The 14346-nt window shown below is 48.5% G+C and overlaps 1 protein-coding gene across 2 annotated transcripts in view; it reads left to right on the top strand.

The window, feature by feature from the left end:
- Window positions 1–1915: 1915 nt before the first annotated feature.
- Window positions 1916–14346, top strand: part of ABLIM3 (actin binding LIM protein family member 3) — a 144062-nt gene continuing 131631 nt past the window's right edge. For both annotated transcript variants that reach the window (XM_024738249.1, XM_024738248.1), the window contains exons 1-2: window positions 1916–2045; window positions 2428–2523. In XM_024738249.1, the coding sequence (XP_024594017.1) occupies window positions 2511–2523 (13 nt within the window). In that variant the 5' untranslated portion in view covers window positions 1916–2045; window positions 2428–2510. The remainder of the gene's footprint in view (window positions 2046–2427; window positions 2524–14346) is intronic.

The raw sequence follows: 14346 nt of genomic DNA, 5'->3' as shown, positions 1-14346 counted from the left end.
GCTCCAGGAGGCCAGGGTCCTTGTCTGTCTTCTTGTATCCCCAGCTGTCAGCACAGGGCCTAGCACCGAGTAGACACACAATAAATAACTGCTGAATGAATGATATGCTTTTATTTGACTATGTAAACCTGAAATCTGAAAAGTTCTGAACATTGAGGTTTTGGGTGATAACTACATATGTTCACTGAAAAGTCTTAATTTTACATATTAAATTTACCTGAACTTTCTCCCAGGGCGAAAATAAATTAGAACCTAGCAAGTTACATGTAACTTGGGAATTGAATAAAGAATCTCAATCTGAAAATGTAGGGGGTCTCTACAGAGATCTTTGGGAATCATTTAAGTATGTCTTAAGCACTACTATGTGTTCAAATTTATTCTAGGCCTTTTCAGTAGCAAAGAGTGGTGAATCACCTGGGATGCTTGTTTAAACTGCAGAGCAAGGGAACCAGGAGCCATTTTTGCAGATCTCTCAGGTGATTATTATACAAACAAAATTGTGAGGAGGTTCCCCCTCCATTGGCAACAACTCCTAATAAGCTATCAAAGCGTGTTTCAGCCATTACCCTTCAATTTATCTAAAGATCCTTTAATGGCTGTCACATCTTGGAGTCCTGAGCCATATCAAAGTTTTTCACCCTGTGTAAGGTAGAAACATTGTATTTACCTAAAAGATGTTCTTTCCCCAGTTTTAAGAGGATGGCCACCTACCCTTACCCTGGCCTCTCAGACTCTGATGCAGTGACTCACTCTCACAAGGGACCAACCTAGAAACGAGAAGCTCTAGTCCAGTTCTGCCACCACATGTTGTGTGTCTGAGGGCCAGTGGCTCAGCCTCTCTGACCCACTGTTTCCTTGTCTACAAATTGGGGGTGTGAGTGTTCACAGCTTGTTTATTCTACCCGTGCTCTAACCAGAGACATGGTATAGACAGGGATTATGTGTCCTTTCAGTCTTGTTCTTCTACACTCCAAAATCATGGTTCTGTGACGACGAACTAGGTTCAGAAGGTGACAGGGCAAGTAGTCAGGGGAATGTAAAATATCTCACCTCACTGAATTCACCATGACCAAGAGAATCAGAATTTAGGTCTCTTTAATACACACCTACAAAAACTGATTCCAGGAAAAAGAAAACTTTTGGCCATACAAAACTGGGTGAACCAGTGAGGTTGAGTCATGAGGGTACACACCTGCTGTTTGCCTCAGACAGGGAGGTGTTTCAAGGTGGGCGTTCCTGGAGCTTCTACTCTTGAGGGCTGCACGATATTAGATCCAGGAGAGACCTGGGGCATTCTGTCAACAAATATTTATTGATACCCACTATGTGCCAGGTGCTCTTCTAGGTATTGAGGGCCTGGCAGTGATGCCAACTGACAAGACCCATACTTTGATGGAGCTAATATTCTCATGGAGAAGAGGGATGATTAAAAATATTGTAACAAATGAGTCAGTGATAAGGGGTATGAAGCGGGAGGCAGGGACAGAAGTTAGCAGACTGGAGGAACCCCTAATCTCTTATCCACGTGTCCAGTCTCCACCTTCTACACTTGGGGACGAAGAGGCAGAGACAGCAGTCACCTGCTCAAGACCAGACTACACCCAGCTGGTGAGAAGCAGAGTTGGAAGTGAACACTGTCTTCCTGCAAAGCCAATCCTTTCTTCACAGCCCCTCCCCATGAAGGGTCTATTTTCCTATCATGGTCTAGTCCTTAGACCCCAGAATCAAGGGATGGAAACAGCACTCAAGCACCCCCTTGTTGGCCGCAGGACACAGGGTCCCATCCGTCCCCCTTCACAGCCCAGCACCCAGGGAGAAGCCCGGGCGGGGCGGGGCCTGGACAGGCGCCGACGCGTCCAGCAGGTGGCAGCAGCGAGCGGCCGCGCCCCCTGCGCAGCCACCCCGAGAGCCGGCATCATGGATGTCGAGCTCTCCTATTTCGCTTTGCTCGCCTTGGAATTCGAGACCCCAGACGAGGACCAGGATTCATGAACCGGTCGCAGGGGCCCGGGCAGGGGCCTCTGGCTCCCGACGCTGGCCGAGAGGTGGGTCCTGGGGCGGGTCGCTGCTCGCGGCGCCCGGGTGGGGACGCCCTGTCCAGCGGAGCCCGGCGCCCCGCGCGCTGCCCCCGCCCTGCCTCCCTGTGGTCCACACCCCCTTTGGGCTCCCGAGCCGCTGGGCTGCAATAGTCGGGGTGCGCGCGAGCAGGCGCTGCCAGCCCTGTTTCTGCCCGGCAGTCGGGTCCCAGGAGCGGACGGACCCGGCTCCCGCGTCCTCTCTGCCTCCTCCTCCTTGCTGCTCTCACCTGCGCCTATTAGCCCCCTCGCCTTCAAGGCCAGGGGCTACAGCCCAGACTGAGAGGGGGACAGCAGAAAGAGAGCACCTGAGGATACAGAGCTGACACTGGACTGCCCTTTTCACCCCCAGGTGATGAGTGAGGTCGGAAGATCGCAAGATTTAAAAAGCATCTGGAGTCTCCGTATTGAAAGACCCAGTGCAAAGGCATCACCATGAACACGAGCAGTAAGTGGGTCCTCCTCTTCTTTGCCATGGGAACAGGGTGGGGGCGGGAGGTGCAGGAGCCGGCGCTGGGGCTGCCTGGAAGGAGGAAGAAGCCTGGCACGGGGGGACACATGGCCCCCAGACTCCTCCTTGGTCCTTTCTGTGCTCCCTCCTGGGCACAGGGATGTGGCTCCGGCTTTTCATGATGATGTGCTCATGCTTTATTGGCAGCGCCACTTGTCTGTGTGGGGAAGGCTGCTTGTCTCCTTCTAGCAATGCCTGGCAAGGCCTCGGAAGCAGTAGTGTGGCCATTGTCTGACTCGGGGGGGCTCTGAGGAGACCTCTGGGCTCACAGCTGGAAAGCCAAGGAAGGCCCTGCTTGTCCTGGAGCCAGGAGGAGCAGGGAGGCTGGCCTCGGGCTGGTGGGTGGGTGAGTGGATGTGGGCAGGCCGTGGGATAGGAACGAGCAGTTTGATAAACAAATCATCAGGAAGCCACCTTTGGGTCTGGAGGTTGTGAAATATCCTGCTCTTGTGTGCAGGCAGCCCCAGGGGCACAGGGCTGATTTTTTCACACACCTGCCGGCTCTTTAGCCATCATGAGAATGAGAGAAAAGAGACAAGCCCTTCGGCCAAGGTCTCTTAACATCCCAGAAGCAGCAACTGCTTTGCAGAGCCAGCACCAGACATTTTGCTGCTGGGCTGAGCCTCAGCTGCTGAGAAACGCAGTAAGAAATACGAGGCCCAATCCCTTTCTCCTCAGTATAGTCCCTTTGACCATGGGCACCTGCTGGGGCGGGTGGCATGGGTGCCACCTGGAAGGAGGTCGGGGTCCAAGTCCCCCCTCCTGCCTCCCGGCCAGCTTTGCTTGTCTGGGTTATTTAGCAGCAGGCGGGGTTGTTAAACCAGAGAACCCCTAGGAACATTCACTTTCCTGGGTCTATGACTTTGCCATCTCCTCTCTGGATCCCAAATTGCTCATCTGTGAAATGAGAAGGGTTGAATTAGAGGTCCTTCTAATCTAAGAATCTGCAAGTTTCTTCTAAAAAAGCTAGAGCTGAGAAGCAAGCCCATAGAAATCTATACCTTCTGAGGCTGTGCCCAGACCAAACCCAGTTTCCTCACCCTCCCTCCATTTTAAGGCTTATGGCATGGAAGGGGGGAAAACAAAGCGAAAGCCAGGGAGATGGAAATGAAATGTATTTATTTACTATGTATTTGTATGACTCATCTCTCTGCTGTCTTCCTTTGTGTATTACATAGCTATGCTAAGCAAGCCAGTGTAGCTGGACTCCCTCTGCCTCTTACAGCCCAAGAATTTTGCCTCTTGATTTTGACAATCTGGAACAGGGCCGCGGCTTCACACCAGGCTCAGGAAAAGAGCAAAATTAGGTAGAACTGATCACCTAATGGGCCACATATTTGCATCTGTGTGCTCTCAGACAAGTAAGGATGTGAACTGCCTGTCGCTTCTCACTGTCTCTAGGGGAAAACATTTTTTATGGGAGTCCTTTCTCACTAAACGACAGAAGAGAAAGGTGGCTCATTTATTTTTCAAGGAACTAAGAAATAAGGTAACAAGCAACAGACCCTGCCCTTTTCTCTCTTTGGAATCATAAGGAACTCTCGTCCCATTAGCAACACTGAGTATTTCTGAAAGAAGGAAACAGATTTTACTTCTTTTAAATTTTCAAATAACAACCAATAGAATTGAATACTGCAGAAGAAGAGGACTAACAAAAATGCCATTCCAGCCTCATATACTTTTTCTAAGTGGGGAGAGTGTGTTTATTTTCTGGGAGTGGTGGAAAATAAACAGAGTGACTTGGACAGTCTTGGGGGCCCCTGAGGTTCCCTAAGAGGAAGTGCTTCTGTAAAGGGCTGCCTGGGGGCACACTGGAGAAACCCGCGCTCAGGCTTAGAGGCTGGGCTTCATCATCATTGAGGTTCCTCCCCACCCTGGGAGTCTGCACAAGGAGAGGGTAGAAATCAGACATTGCAGGAGTGAAGGAGTGACAGGGTCCTAAGGTCACAGGGACAGAACGTTGGCATGAGGTCCTTGGAGTGACCTGATGTAAGCAAAAATGCTCTCTCTCCCCTTTAGGATGTGAAATTCTTAACTCAATCCTCATGCCTGAAATTGAACCTAAGAGAAACGGTTCCTCGGTTTTTCTTTCACTTCCACTTACTGAGTCCTCACTCTTTACCAGCCACTGGGCTATGCATTTCACCTGCACCATCTCCCCAGGCTCTCGCATCCAACCTGTGAGGTGGGCATTATTGCTCCAGTTTTACAGGTGAAACCTTTTAGCTCACGTTCAATAACTTCTTCAAGTAGTGCAGTTGATTGTTGGATTTGGAAACGTACTTGGATGCATAACGTTTTCGACAGCATGTGCCATGCCTAACCAACAGTTCAGATGTCACCATTGAGGTGGGGGCAAAGCACGCGCTTATTATTACATTGCTAATCACTTCTGGAGAAGAGGAGCCTCGGCTACAGTCTTACAGCTCATAAGAGCTGATATAGCTCGGGCCCTGCAATCAATCTCAGGTGGGCCCAGGGTCTAGTTCTCCTGTTTTCACTTATTAACTGTGTGTTCCTCAGCATGGTTGTGTCATCTGCAAAATGGGAATGATGGGACCTACCTCAGAGTGGAATGGAGATAATTGTTCATGTGTCGTGTAAAGTTCAGAGAGTGGTAACCAGGACATAGCTGGCATCATGTCAGCGATGGTGGCCAGGCTGTCATTGTCACTGCAGTAGTCATTGTGGTTCTTGTCATTGTTGACTTGATGAAATTAGCGAGCAGGTCATTCAGCCTCTTGGATGTCACATCTTTGTCATAAATTGAAAGGAATGTGGAAGTGTGATCTTGAGGATTAAACAGGATTGTGAGAGATTGCTTTGTAAGTATATGTAAATTTTTTTAAATTTATTTATTATTTTTGGCTGCGCTGGGTCTTCACTGCTGTGTACGGGCTCTCTCTAGTTGCAGCGAGTGGGGGCTACTCCTTGTTGTGGTGCACGGGCCTCTCATTGCAGTGGCTTCTCTTGTTGCAGAGCATGGGCTCTAGGTGCGTGGGCTTTCAGTAGTTGTGGCTCTTGGGCTTCAGTAGTTGTGGCTCGTGGGCTCTAGAGCACAGGCTCAGTAGTTGTGGCACACGGGCTTAGTTGCTCCGTGGCATGTGGGATCTTCCCGGACCAGGGCTCGAACCTGTGTCCCTTGCATTGGCAGGCAGATTCTTAACTACTGCGCCACCAGGGAAGCCCCTGTAAATTTTTTTTTTATTAATAAGAAACACGTCTCAGATGGCAAAAACAGGGGAGTGCCAAGTCAGTGACTCCTCAGAGTACATTTTAGTTGCATCAGAATTCTTTCTTCTGAATTCCAGCTGAGCTTTAGCACACCACAAAGCAGGGCTGTGAGAGAAATGGGTAATTTTGGAGATGTAGAGTGGGATGGTGGTCCAGACCTGGCAGAATGCAACAGGTGGGCTCCAGCCTTCTGAGCCAGTAAGGAAAAGGGGAGGAGGGCTCCTTGCAGAGAGAACAAGATACCAAAGGCATGAGCAGGTCACCCAGGGCTAGTACTGAGATGGTACCTCCCCTGGGCCAAGGGCTTCTGGGAAAACAGAGTCATCATTTGTACCTTGGCCTCTGTGGGGTGTGTCTACTGTCCATTTGTACCTTGGCCTCTGTGGGGTGTGAACCTTTCCTTCCCCCTGCACACCCAACCTAATTCCAGGGATCTGTTATTTGACTCCAACCTGCTGAGGCAGCCTCCTAACTGGTCTCCCTTCACCTACTCCAGCCCCCTTCAGTCTCCTCATCCACCCCCCGCATCACACTTCGCTTAAAATGCAGATCCCATTGCTCTTAAGAAGCAGGAGGAAACCCCTCAGCAAGGCCTGGAGGGTCCCCTGTGGCCCAGCCTTGCTCACAGCCCAACCTCATCCACATGTGCCTCTACAGTCTCCATGTTTCTGTCATGTTTGCCTCCTTCAATTCCCTCCTGGAAAGTTCCCTGCCACCAGCACCAGCCCCTCTGCCCACCACCCCTGTTCACCCAGGATGGCCCCTCCTTACCTTCCCAGCCCCAGTCCAGCTAACAGTCCCCGATGATATTCTGCTCTGTGCACCTTGGCCCTGTTCCTTCGGAGCTTTGTCTGTATCATCACACACTCACCCCTGGGTCTCATTTTCCTGAACCTACAGAGCAAGAAAAGAGCTGACCCCAGACCCCTTGTGCTCACATAATCCCCAGAGCCATGAGGGCCTCACCACCTAATGTGCATTTTCTTAGGCAACAGTAAGTCTTTGGTTATTCCCTGTCAGTGTCTCCCATTCCCTGTTGGCCCCAGGAATTCCCAAGACCTGGGAATCAAAGCCAGGGGAGACTGAGTTGACCCCAGAGCATCAGAGGGCCTGAGCACCAGAGCCAATTCTGTATGTCGTAAAATGCTGTGCTTTGCTTGGGTTGGAACTCCCAGAGCTCCTGAAGCCTGTGGCTTTCCTAGGCACAGAGCCAGCGCTGGCTCATCCTTGAGGTTGGAGAGCGTCCTGTATACCATGTACAGTGGTACCAAGAGCCATTCTCCCTCATTTCACTGGCTTCTTCTGATGGCCCCTTCCTTGGTTGTTATCATGGATTGGCATGCCAACAAGCTACTTTTTTGGAGTAGACTTTGTTTTGTTGAATAGAGCATTAAGGGGTCATATAACCCTCACAAAGATGTCACGGGAGGGCTTCCCTGGTGGCACAGTGGTTGAGAGTCCGCCTGCCGATGCAGGGGACATGGGTTCGTGCCCCGGTCTGGGAAGATCCCACATGCCGCGGAGCGGCTGGGCCTGTGAGCCATGGCCGCTGAGCCTGCGTGTCCAGAGCCTGTGCTCTGCAAGGGGAGAGGCCACAACAGTGAGAGGCCCGCGTACCATAAAAAAAAAAAAAAAGATGTCATGGGATAGCAGACAGCACACTGGGGCAGTAAAAGCCCAAGCTTTGGGGTATGGATTCCTGAGTTCAAATTTAAGATCTGTCATGTAGTCTCTCTATAATATTGCACAGGATAGATCATGTCTCAACCTGAATTTTTATCATTATAAAATGTTGGCAGTAGTGCCAGTCGGGTTGTTGTGGGGATTAAGTGAAATAACATGAGAAACTCAGTGGTGGTGGGTCTCAGGGAATGAAGTTGAATCGTAAGTTGAGTTGGCCATTGAGTAGAACAAAGTTCTGAAATGATGGTGTCATAAGAGCCAAACCCTCTAGTTGAAAATTGGCCTGTTTTGCTGGTATTGTGGCCAGCGCTGGGTTCTGTACATAAGAGAGCCATGGCTTTCAGGAAGCCTTCAGGAAGATGATTAACCTGGTATTGTATATGGCATGAGTCTAAAAGGGCAAGGCAGGAAGTTAGATCCTAGATGAGAGACAATTAGCCTAGTTCAGAAAAGGTCTGATGGCCAGAATTTGGGTGGCTGTAAGAATAGAAATAAGGGGAAAGATGCTTTACAAAATAAAGTCTGCATGGCCTTGCACCTGATCGAGTTATAGGGTGAAAGAGAAGAGGAGTCTGTCTTAGGGTCCTGGCAGGGAACAGATGTGCAATTTGAGGGGAGTTAAACAGGAGGAGTCTTTGCAAGTGTGTGAGAAGGGTGTAGAGAAACAAGGAGAAGGCTGGATGGCCCAAGACTGGGAGGCTAGTAACAGCGACCCATTACCACTCTTACCACACCTGCCCCCAGACCTAAAAAGGAAAAAAAAAAAAAAAGGAAGCCAGAGACGCAGTAAGCTGTAGGGGAGGGACTGCCTGGTAGGAGCTGTGGCCTCTGGCTCCCGGAAGGCAATACCCCAAGGAAGGAACCAGGGAAATAAATATCCTGACCTCTCTCTCCTTCCTCCCTTGGATTTCCTACGGTACCCGATCCAACCAGGAGCCAGAGGGCAAGGAAGGCTCTGGCTTAATCGGCCCACCATGGTCAGCCTCCCAGGGTAGAGAGGGAGCAGAGTGGATCTGGGGAGGCAAGGGATTTCAGCATTGAAGACACCCAGCATAAGGAGCACAATGACCTTCCTCTGCTAATGTCATTGCTCAGGTCAGGAACTCTAAGAATTCCTTGAGGAAAGGATCCATTGTAAACACAAACACAGGAGGATACTCTCTAAAGAAATTCTAAATTTGCAAAACAGATGAAATAGAGATAATTGTATACTTCAGAAGAATAGAGATTTGTTTTTAAACAGTGCTTCCCAAATGAATGGAGCACTTGTTGACAAAGGACCACTTAAGGCTAAGGGATGGTTAGAGGAATAATATAAGGAACAAGGTTAAAACAGTCCAAAATGAGTATAACACATCTCTGCAAATCACAATGTGATTTCAAGAGTACTTGCGTTGCATAAAGGAAGTGATATCAGTTCTGAAGGCCAACACTCCTATCTGGCAAAAGCTTTATCTGACTGAGATAACATCTGGTGTCCGTGAATGTCAACAACTGGCTAATACCCGGCATTAGCCAGTACCATTGTAAAGAACAGAAAACAACCAGAAGTGTGTGAGTACCTCTTACTTGTTGGGTGTTTCGCCAGTTAAATTGTTTTTAAAGGGCACAGCTGGGTTCGCCTTCCAGCCCTGCCCTTTCCTTGCTGTGTGTGCTTGGGCAAGTCACTTACCTTCTCTGTACCTCTGATCCTCATTTAGAATGATAATCACAGGGGGTGTAGTAATAGTGCCTCTCTCACAAAGTTGTTATAAAGAATAAATAAGTTGAGTTGTGAATTGCTTAAAACGGTGCCTGGCATATAGCAAATGTTTATAAAACGAATAAAAATAGTGTATATTAGTTTGCCAGAGCTGCCGTAACACAAAAGTACTACAAACTGGGTGGCTTAAATGACAGAGATGTATTGTCTCCCAGTTCTGGGGCTGAAAGTCCAAAATCAAAGTGTCAGCAGGGTTGGTTCCTTCTGAGGGCCATGAGGAAAGGATCTGCTCCAGGCCCCTCTCCTTGGTTGTGGGTGGCCATCTTCCCTCTGTTGTCTCTTGACATTCGTTTTCTGTCTATGCGTATCTCTGTGTCCAGATTTCCCCTTTTGATAAGGACACCAGTCTTACTGGATGAGGGCCCACCCTAATGACATCATTTTAACTTGATTACCTCTGTAAAGACCACATATCCAAATAAGGTCACATTCTGCAGTACTAGGGCTTAGGACATCTCTATACAAATTTGAGGGGACACAATTAAATCCGTAACATAGTGTTAAGTAAATGACTCCTCAAGGAAAATATTTCCCTGTGGATCAGTTTTCCTGAATACCAGCCACTCCCCAGGGCTAGTGTAGGATGCTGATAATTGGTTATCCACCTAGTCTTGATGTTTAAACCCTCATTTTACCAGCTCTGACCAGCAGAGGTGGAGCCTGCCCCTGAGAACTTGAAGGGGAGTGTTCACACGTAGGAGGTGCCCAGAAAAGAGGACCGTGCTGACTCAGTGTTCCACAGTCTGTCTGTCTGCAGAAAACACACTCCCCACCTTACCCCTATTCTGGTCATTATGTACAAGTGTAGCATTTCAACAGTGAAATGGAATTTACAGTCGTGGTAGTGTTTTTCAATCTACCTACTTCCCGGGAACGTCCAGCATGGATAATAAGAATTGGATCGTTCATTTGTTCACTCAACAAATATTTACTGACCACCAGCTCTGTGCCAAGCATGTTGCTGGAGACACAGCAGTAAATATATCAGGCATGGTCCTCGTTTTCGTGGATCATACAGGTCCGCCAAAATGGGCCAGCTGGTGGCCAGCATGATGAGACGTGTTTTATTTGCCCTACACCAGCTTTTCAGTGAGTTTGAATTATTTGCAAACACTCAGAAATCAAAATTGGGATTTCTAGCTTCTCTTTAAAAACAGTTGAAAGACCTTGCATCCCTGCCTCTATGTTCCTACATGACAGACAACAGTAAGTAGAATTGCCTGCGTTCAGGGGGGCATGTACTGGTCCCTAGAGAGCCACAGTTGCCACCACTTCCTATTACATTGCACAAGGACAGCTTAATATTTTTCTGTTACCTTGCCGCTGTAGGCATTTGAACTTATTTTGAATTGAAGTATAATTGATTTACAGTATTGTGTTAGTTTCAGGTATACAGCAAAGTGATTCGTGTATATATTTTTTTTCTTTTTTTTTCCATTGTAAGTTATTATATTGAGTATGGTTCCCTGTGCTATACAGTAAATCCTTATTGTTTATTTTATATATGGGCATTTGAATTTTTTAACCCTAGTCTAGTAGATGATCCACATAACATCAAACACAGATCTGAGGAAACCGCAGCATATCTGTTCATCATAGGAGACAGTCCTGTCTGGAGTTAGCAATTGATTAACAATGCCGTGCTGTAAAGTACTCTTGAAGTGAGCAAAATCCTGCTTCGTGTCCTTATTTCCCCAGCTGACCCATTCCCAGAGGGTGAGATCGTATCCTGTTGGTTACAGTTGGGCAAACAATGTCCTACCCCCATCTCCTAGAGGTCAGTTTCACTTCCAGGGGAATCTGTTAGTAGGGGGTGGGACATAGACCAAAGGAAAGCAGTTCTGGATAACTGGTCCCAGCTCTGGGTACCTTTTCCAGCCAAAGGAAGGTACCCTGGGAGGCTGGGCTGCTCCAGAGATTGTTGTGACATATGGGACATGGCTGCTCCAGTGGAGGACATCTAGTCAACAGCATGAGCTCTCTATCAGTAAGGTCAGTTTATATACCCACCCAGCTAAGGGATAATTACTGAAAGGTCACACATTGACCCTAAATGGCTACTCAAGACCTCTCCTCTGTTATGATGGGGGTCTCCTGCGTGAGAAAGAAAGGTGAGAAATTGGATAATGCTAACATTTCTTCACTTGAGAGCAGATTTTTCTTCATTTCTCTGGAAGAAATCAGCCTAGCAAATCATTCATAAAAGGCAAAGCACAGTGCCTAGTACATTGTCAGTGCTTAAAAGATACTTGTTGAATCAATTCATTAATTTAAAAAATCCACTCTCTTTTTCTTTATGAAGATCTCTCTTACTTTCATTTTTATGACCATTTGCTAAGTTGCCCACCTGGATATTCCAAGGCACTTCAAATTCAAACTAAAATTTAATAAACTTATTCTTTTTAAAAGAAAAAAAAACCTTCTTCTACTCTGTGGTCCCAGTCGATTGCTAGAAACTCCATCTACCCGGGAACATAAGTTAGTAGTCAGAAAGTAGCCCCCATCTGCATTTCCCTTTCCTTCACTCTCCTGTGTTCAGCCTGTGTCCACATCTGGTCATTCCTACCTCCCAAACATGGCCTGAACTCTTCCTTCCTCAACTGCCATCACTTCCCAATGTCTATGGCACCAGCCACTGGAGTAAATGGTTGGGGGAGAGCTGAGTTGCTCTCAGGTTCACTTGGAGGCATCAGAGCCACGTGGGCTGCCCAACAGCGTGATTCCAGGCTGCAGGGGCAGGAGGCGGTCCTAGCACTGCTCTGCAGAACCCTGATTAGGCTGTATCTGAGCAGTGCGTTCAGGGCGGAGCATGCCTAGGAACTGTGGGAGGACTTGAAACACGCTGGGGAGAGGGCCCTGAAGGAGCAGTAGGGAGTTAGCCCCACACTCTGGTTTTGTGTCCCCAAGAGAATATGGATGATCCTTTGCTACTGGGTTGTGCTACTGGGTTGTGCCCTGCAACCCAGAAGTTGTAGCCTCTTTTCTGAGGGCACCACCATCCAGACAGAAGGTCCACACAGGCTCCACTTTGCTGTCTTATTGCCCCCTGTGCTGTGGTTACTGCTGTGTGCTCGTGCCACAGGCCCACCCCCACTTTTGGCAGAATTCCACCCTCTACTGCGTGTATCATTTCAAAAGCTTTTTCCTCGCATCTGCTTAATTTTGTGCAAAGCACAGGTCTTTCTCCATGGGCTGTTATCTCTTGTCCTCGCCAGCACCAGCAGGGCCAATGAAAGGACTGCTTTGCAATAGTCTAATGACACAGTTGATCTATTTTAAGCACCTGAGGCACACTCCACCGAGTGCCAATCTTCCCACAGCAAGCTGCTCTCAGCGTGCAGGGGCAGGGCCAGCCCGAGGTCTGTTCCTGCTTTTTGAAATCTGGAGAAAGAGCCCAGGGATCCAGACCCTGCCCATCCAAGGATTATCTAAGGCAACTGTATAATTAGATATTTTCACAGTCAGCATGAAATGTTCTACAAGGAGAATTGCCTGTGCTTATAGGGCGTAGGAACCTCAAATGACCATAAATTCCTCTTTCAAAGGGCAGAGACAGAGCCTGGGCCCTTTACATGTAGGGAGAAGGGACCTGGGAGGCAGCATTTCAGAAACAAAGAGATGCCCAAGCCCCATCAGAGGTGCCTTAGCCTCACACCCATTTTCTCCTCCTCCTAATCAAGAGACATTCTTTTCCAGTTACAGCCTATTTGAGTGCAATTGTTTACAGATGGTATTTATTTAATCCTTACAACAATCCTGCATGGCCCTTCCCTGCTCTGTATCTAAGGATGGTCCCCCTCTGTGTTGTTGGCTTTCACCATCCTTCACAGAACTCACCACAGTCGGTAATTGTTTTAGCCATTAGCTTGTTTTCTTCATTTCTGTCTCTTTCCCCTTTTGGACTATAAGCCACATGGCGGCTCTGTGACAGGCCTGTTTTGTTCACTGCTGAGTCCTCCAAACTCATCACAGCACTTGGCACAAAGTGATGACTGCCAGTGACAGTTCATGTTTGTTGAGCATTAACTGTGTTCCAGGCGCAGTGCTAAGCTCTTCATAGACACGAATGCACTTAACCTTCACGGAAGTCCTGTGAGGTGGATGCTAATAATATCCGCATTTTACAGAGGTGCAAACCGAGGCTCAGAAAAGAGGTCGCTGGCCCTAAATCTCATATTTAACAAGTAATGAAGCCGTGAATGAATATGTGAATGGATGAATTTCACATGGAATATTTAATACTCCCATTTTGCATAAAAGGGAAATGAGGTTCAAAGGTCACACGAGCTGGGAGGTGGTGGGGCAGGTGTTTGAAACCATATCGAGCTGACTCCGAGGATCTTTTCCCTCCTTCCTGCTTCCTCCTTTTCACCGTCTTTCCCCATTTTACTGTGATGAGAGTCACAGGGGGAAAGTATGGGTTAGGGTGGCTGGTCTTGTTTCCTGTTGGATGTCCCAGCACTGCTCCCCTGTTCACTAGGGCAGTGACACAAATCCCTGCTCTGTGCATGGCTATGTGCCAGGCGCTGTGGGATCGGAGATGCATAGGACAGAGAGAGTGACCTCAGGCGGCCTCCTTCCAGCATCACCCAGGGGCAGACACGAGCATGTGTGGCTAAAATATGGCGAAACCCTCTTGAGTGCTGAGAGGGAAGGACAGAGTGAAGAGGGAGACAGGCCAAATTCCCCTGGAAGACCTGGGGAATACTTTGTGGAGAAGGTAGCACTCAGTCTAGACCTTGAGAGGTAGCTTGGAAGCGGACGAAGGGCATTCCAGATGGGCTCATCCATCCGTTCTCCCAGGCAAGCTTCCACAATCGCTTGTTATACAACTTCTGCATCCCCGGCCCCTGGCTTGTTGGGGGGAGGGCGAAATAAACAGATTCAGAGAGTTTCGGGAAAGGTCAGGAAGTCCGGTTGTCTGTAATCTATGTAGTATGAGGAGGTGGCCAGTGAGGAAATAAGGCTGGGGAGCTGGGGAGGATCAGATCTCTGAGAGTTTTACACGCCAGGCCGGGGAGTATTTGTTACAGTCTGTGGCCAGTGAGGAGCCATGAGAGGTTTTGAGCTGAGCAGTGACA

This window comes from Neophocaena asiaeorientalis, unplaced genomic scaffold, assembly GCF_003031525.2.
Source record: "Neophocaena asiaeorientalis asiaeorientalis breed wild unplaced genomic scaffold, Neophocaena_asiaeorientalis_V1.1 scaffold404, whole genome shotgun sequence".
Classification (NCBI taxonomy): domain Eukaryota; kingdom Metazoa; phylum Chordata; class Mammalia; order Artiodactyla; family Phocoenidae; genus Neophocaena; species Neophocaena asiaeorientalis.
Note: the sequence above shows the minus strand (reverse complement) of the source record. Positions and strands in the feature narration are given on the sequence as shown.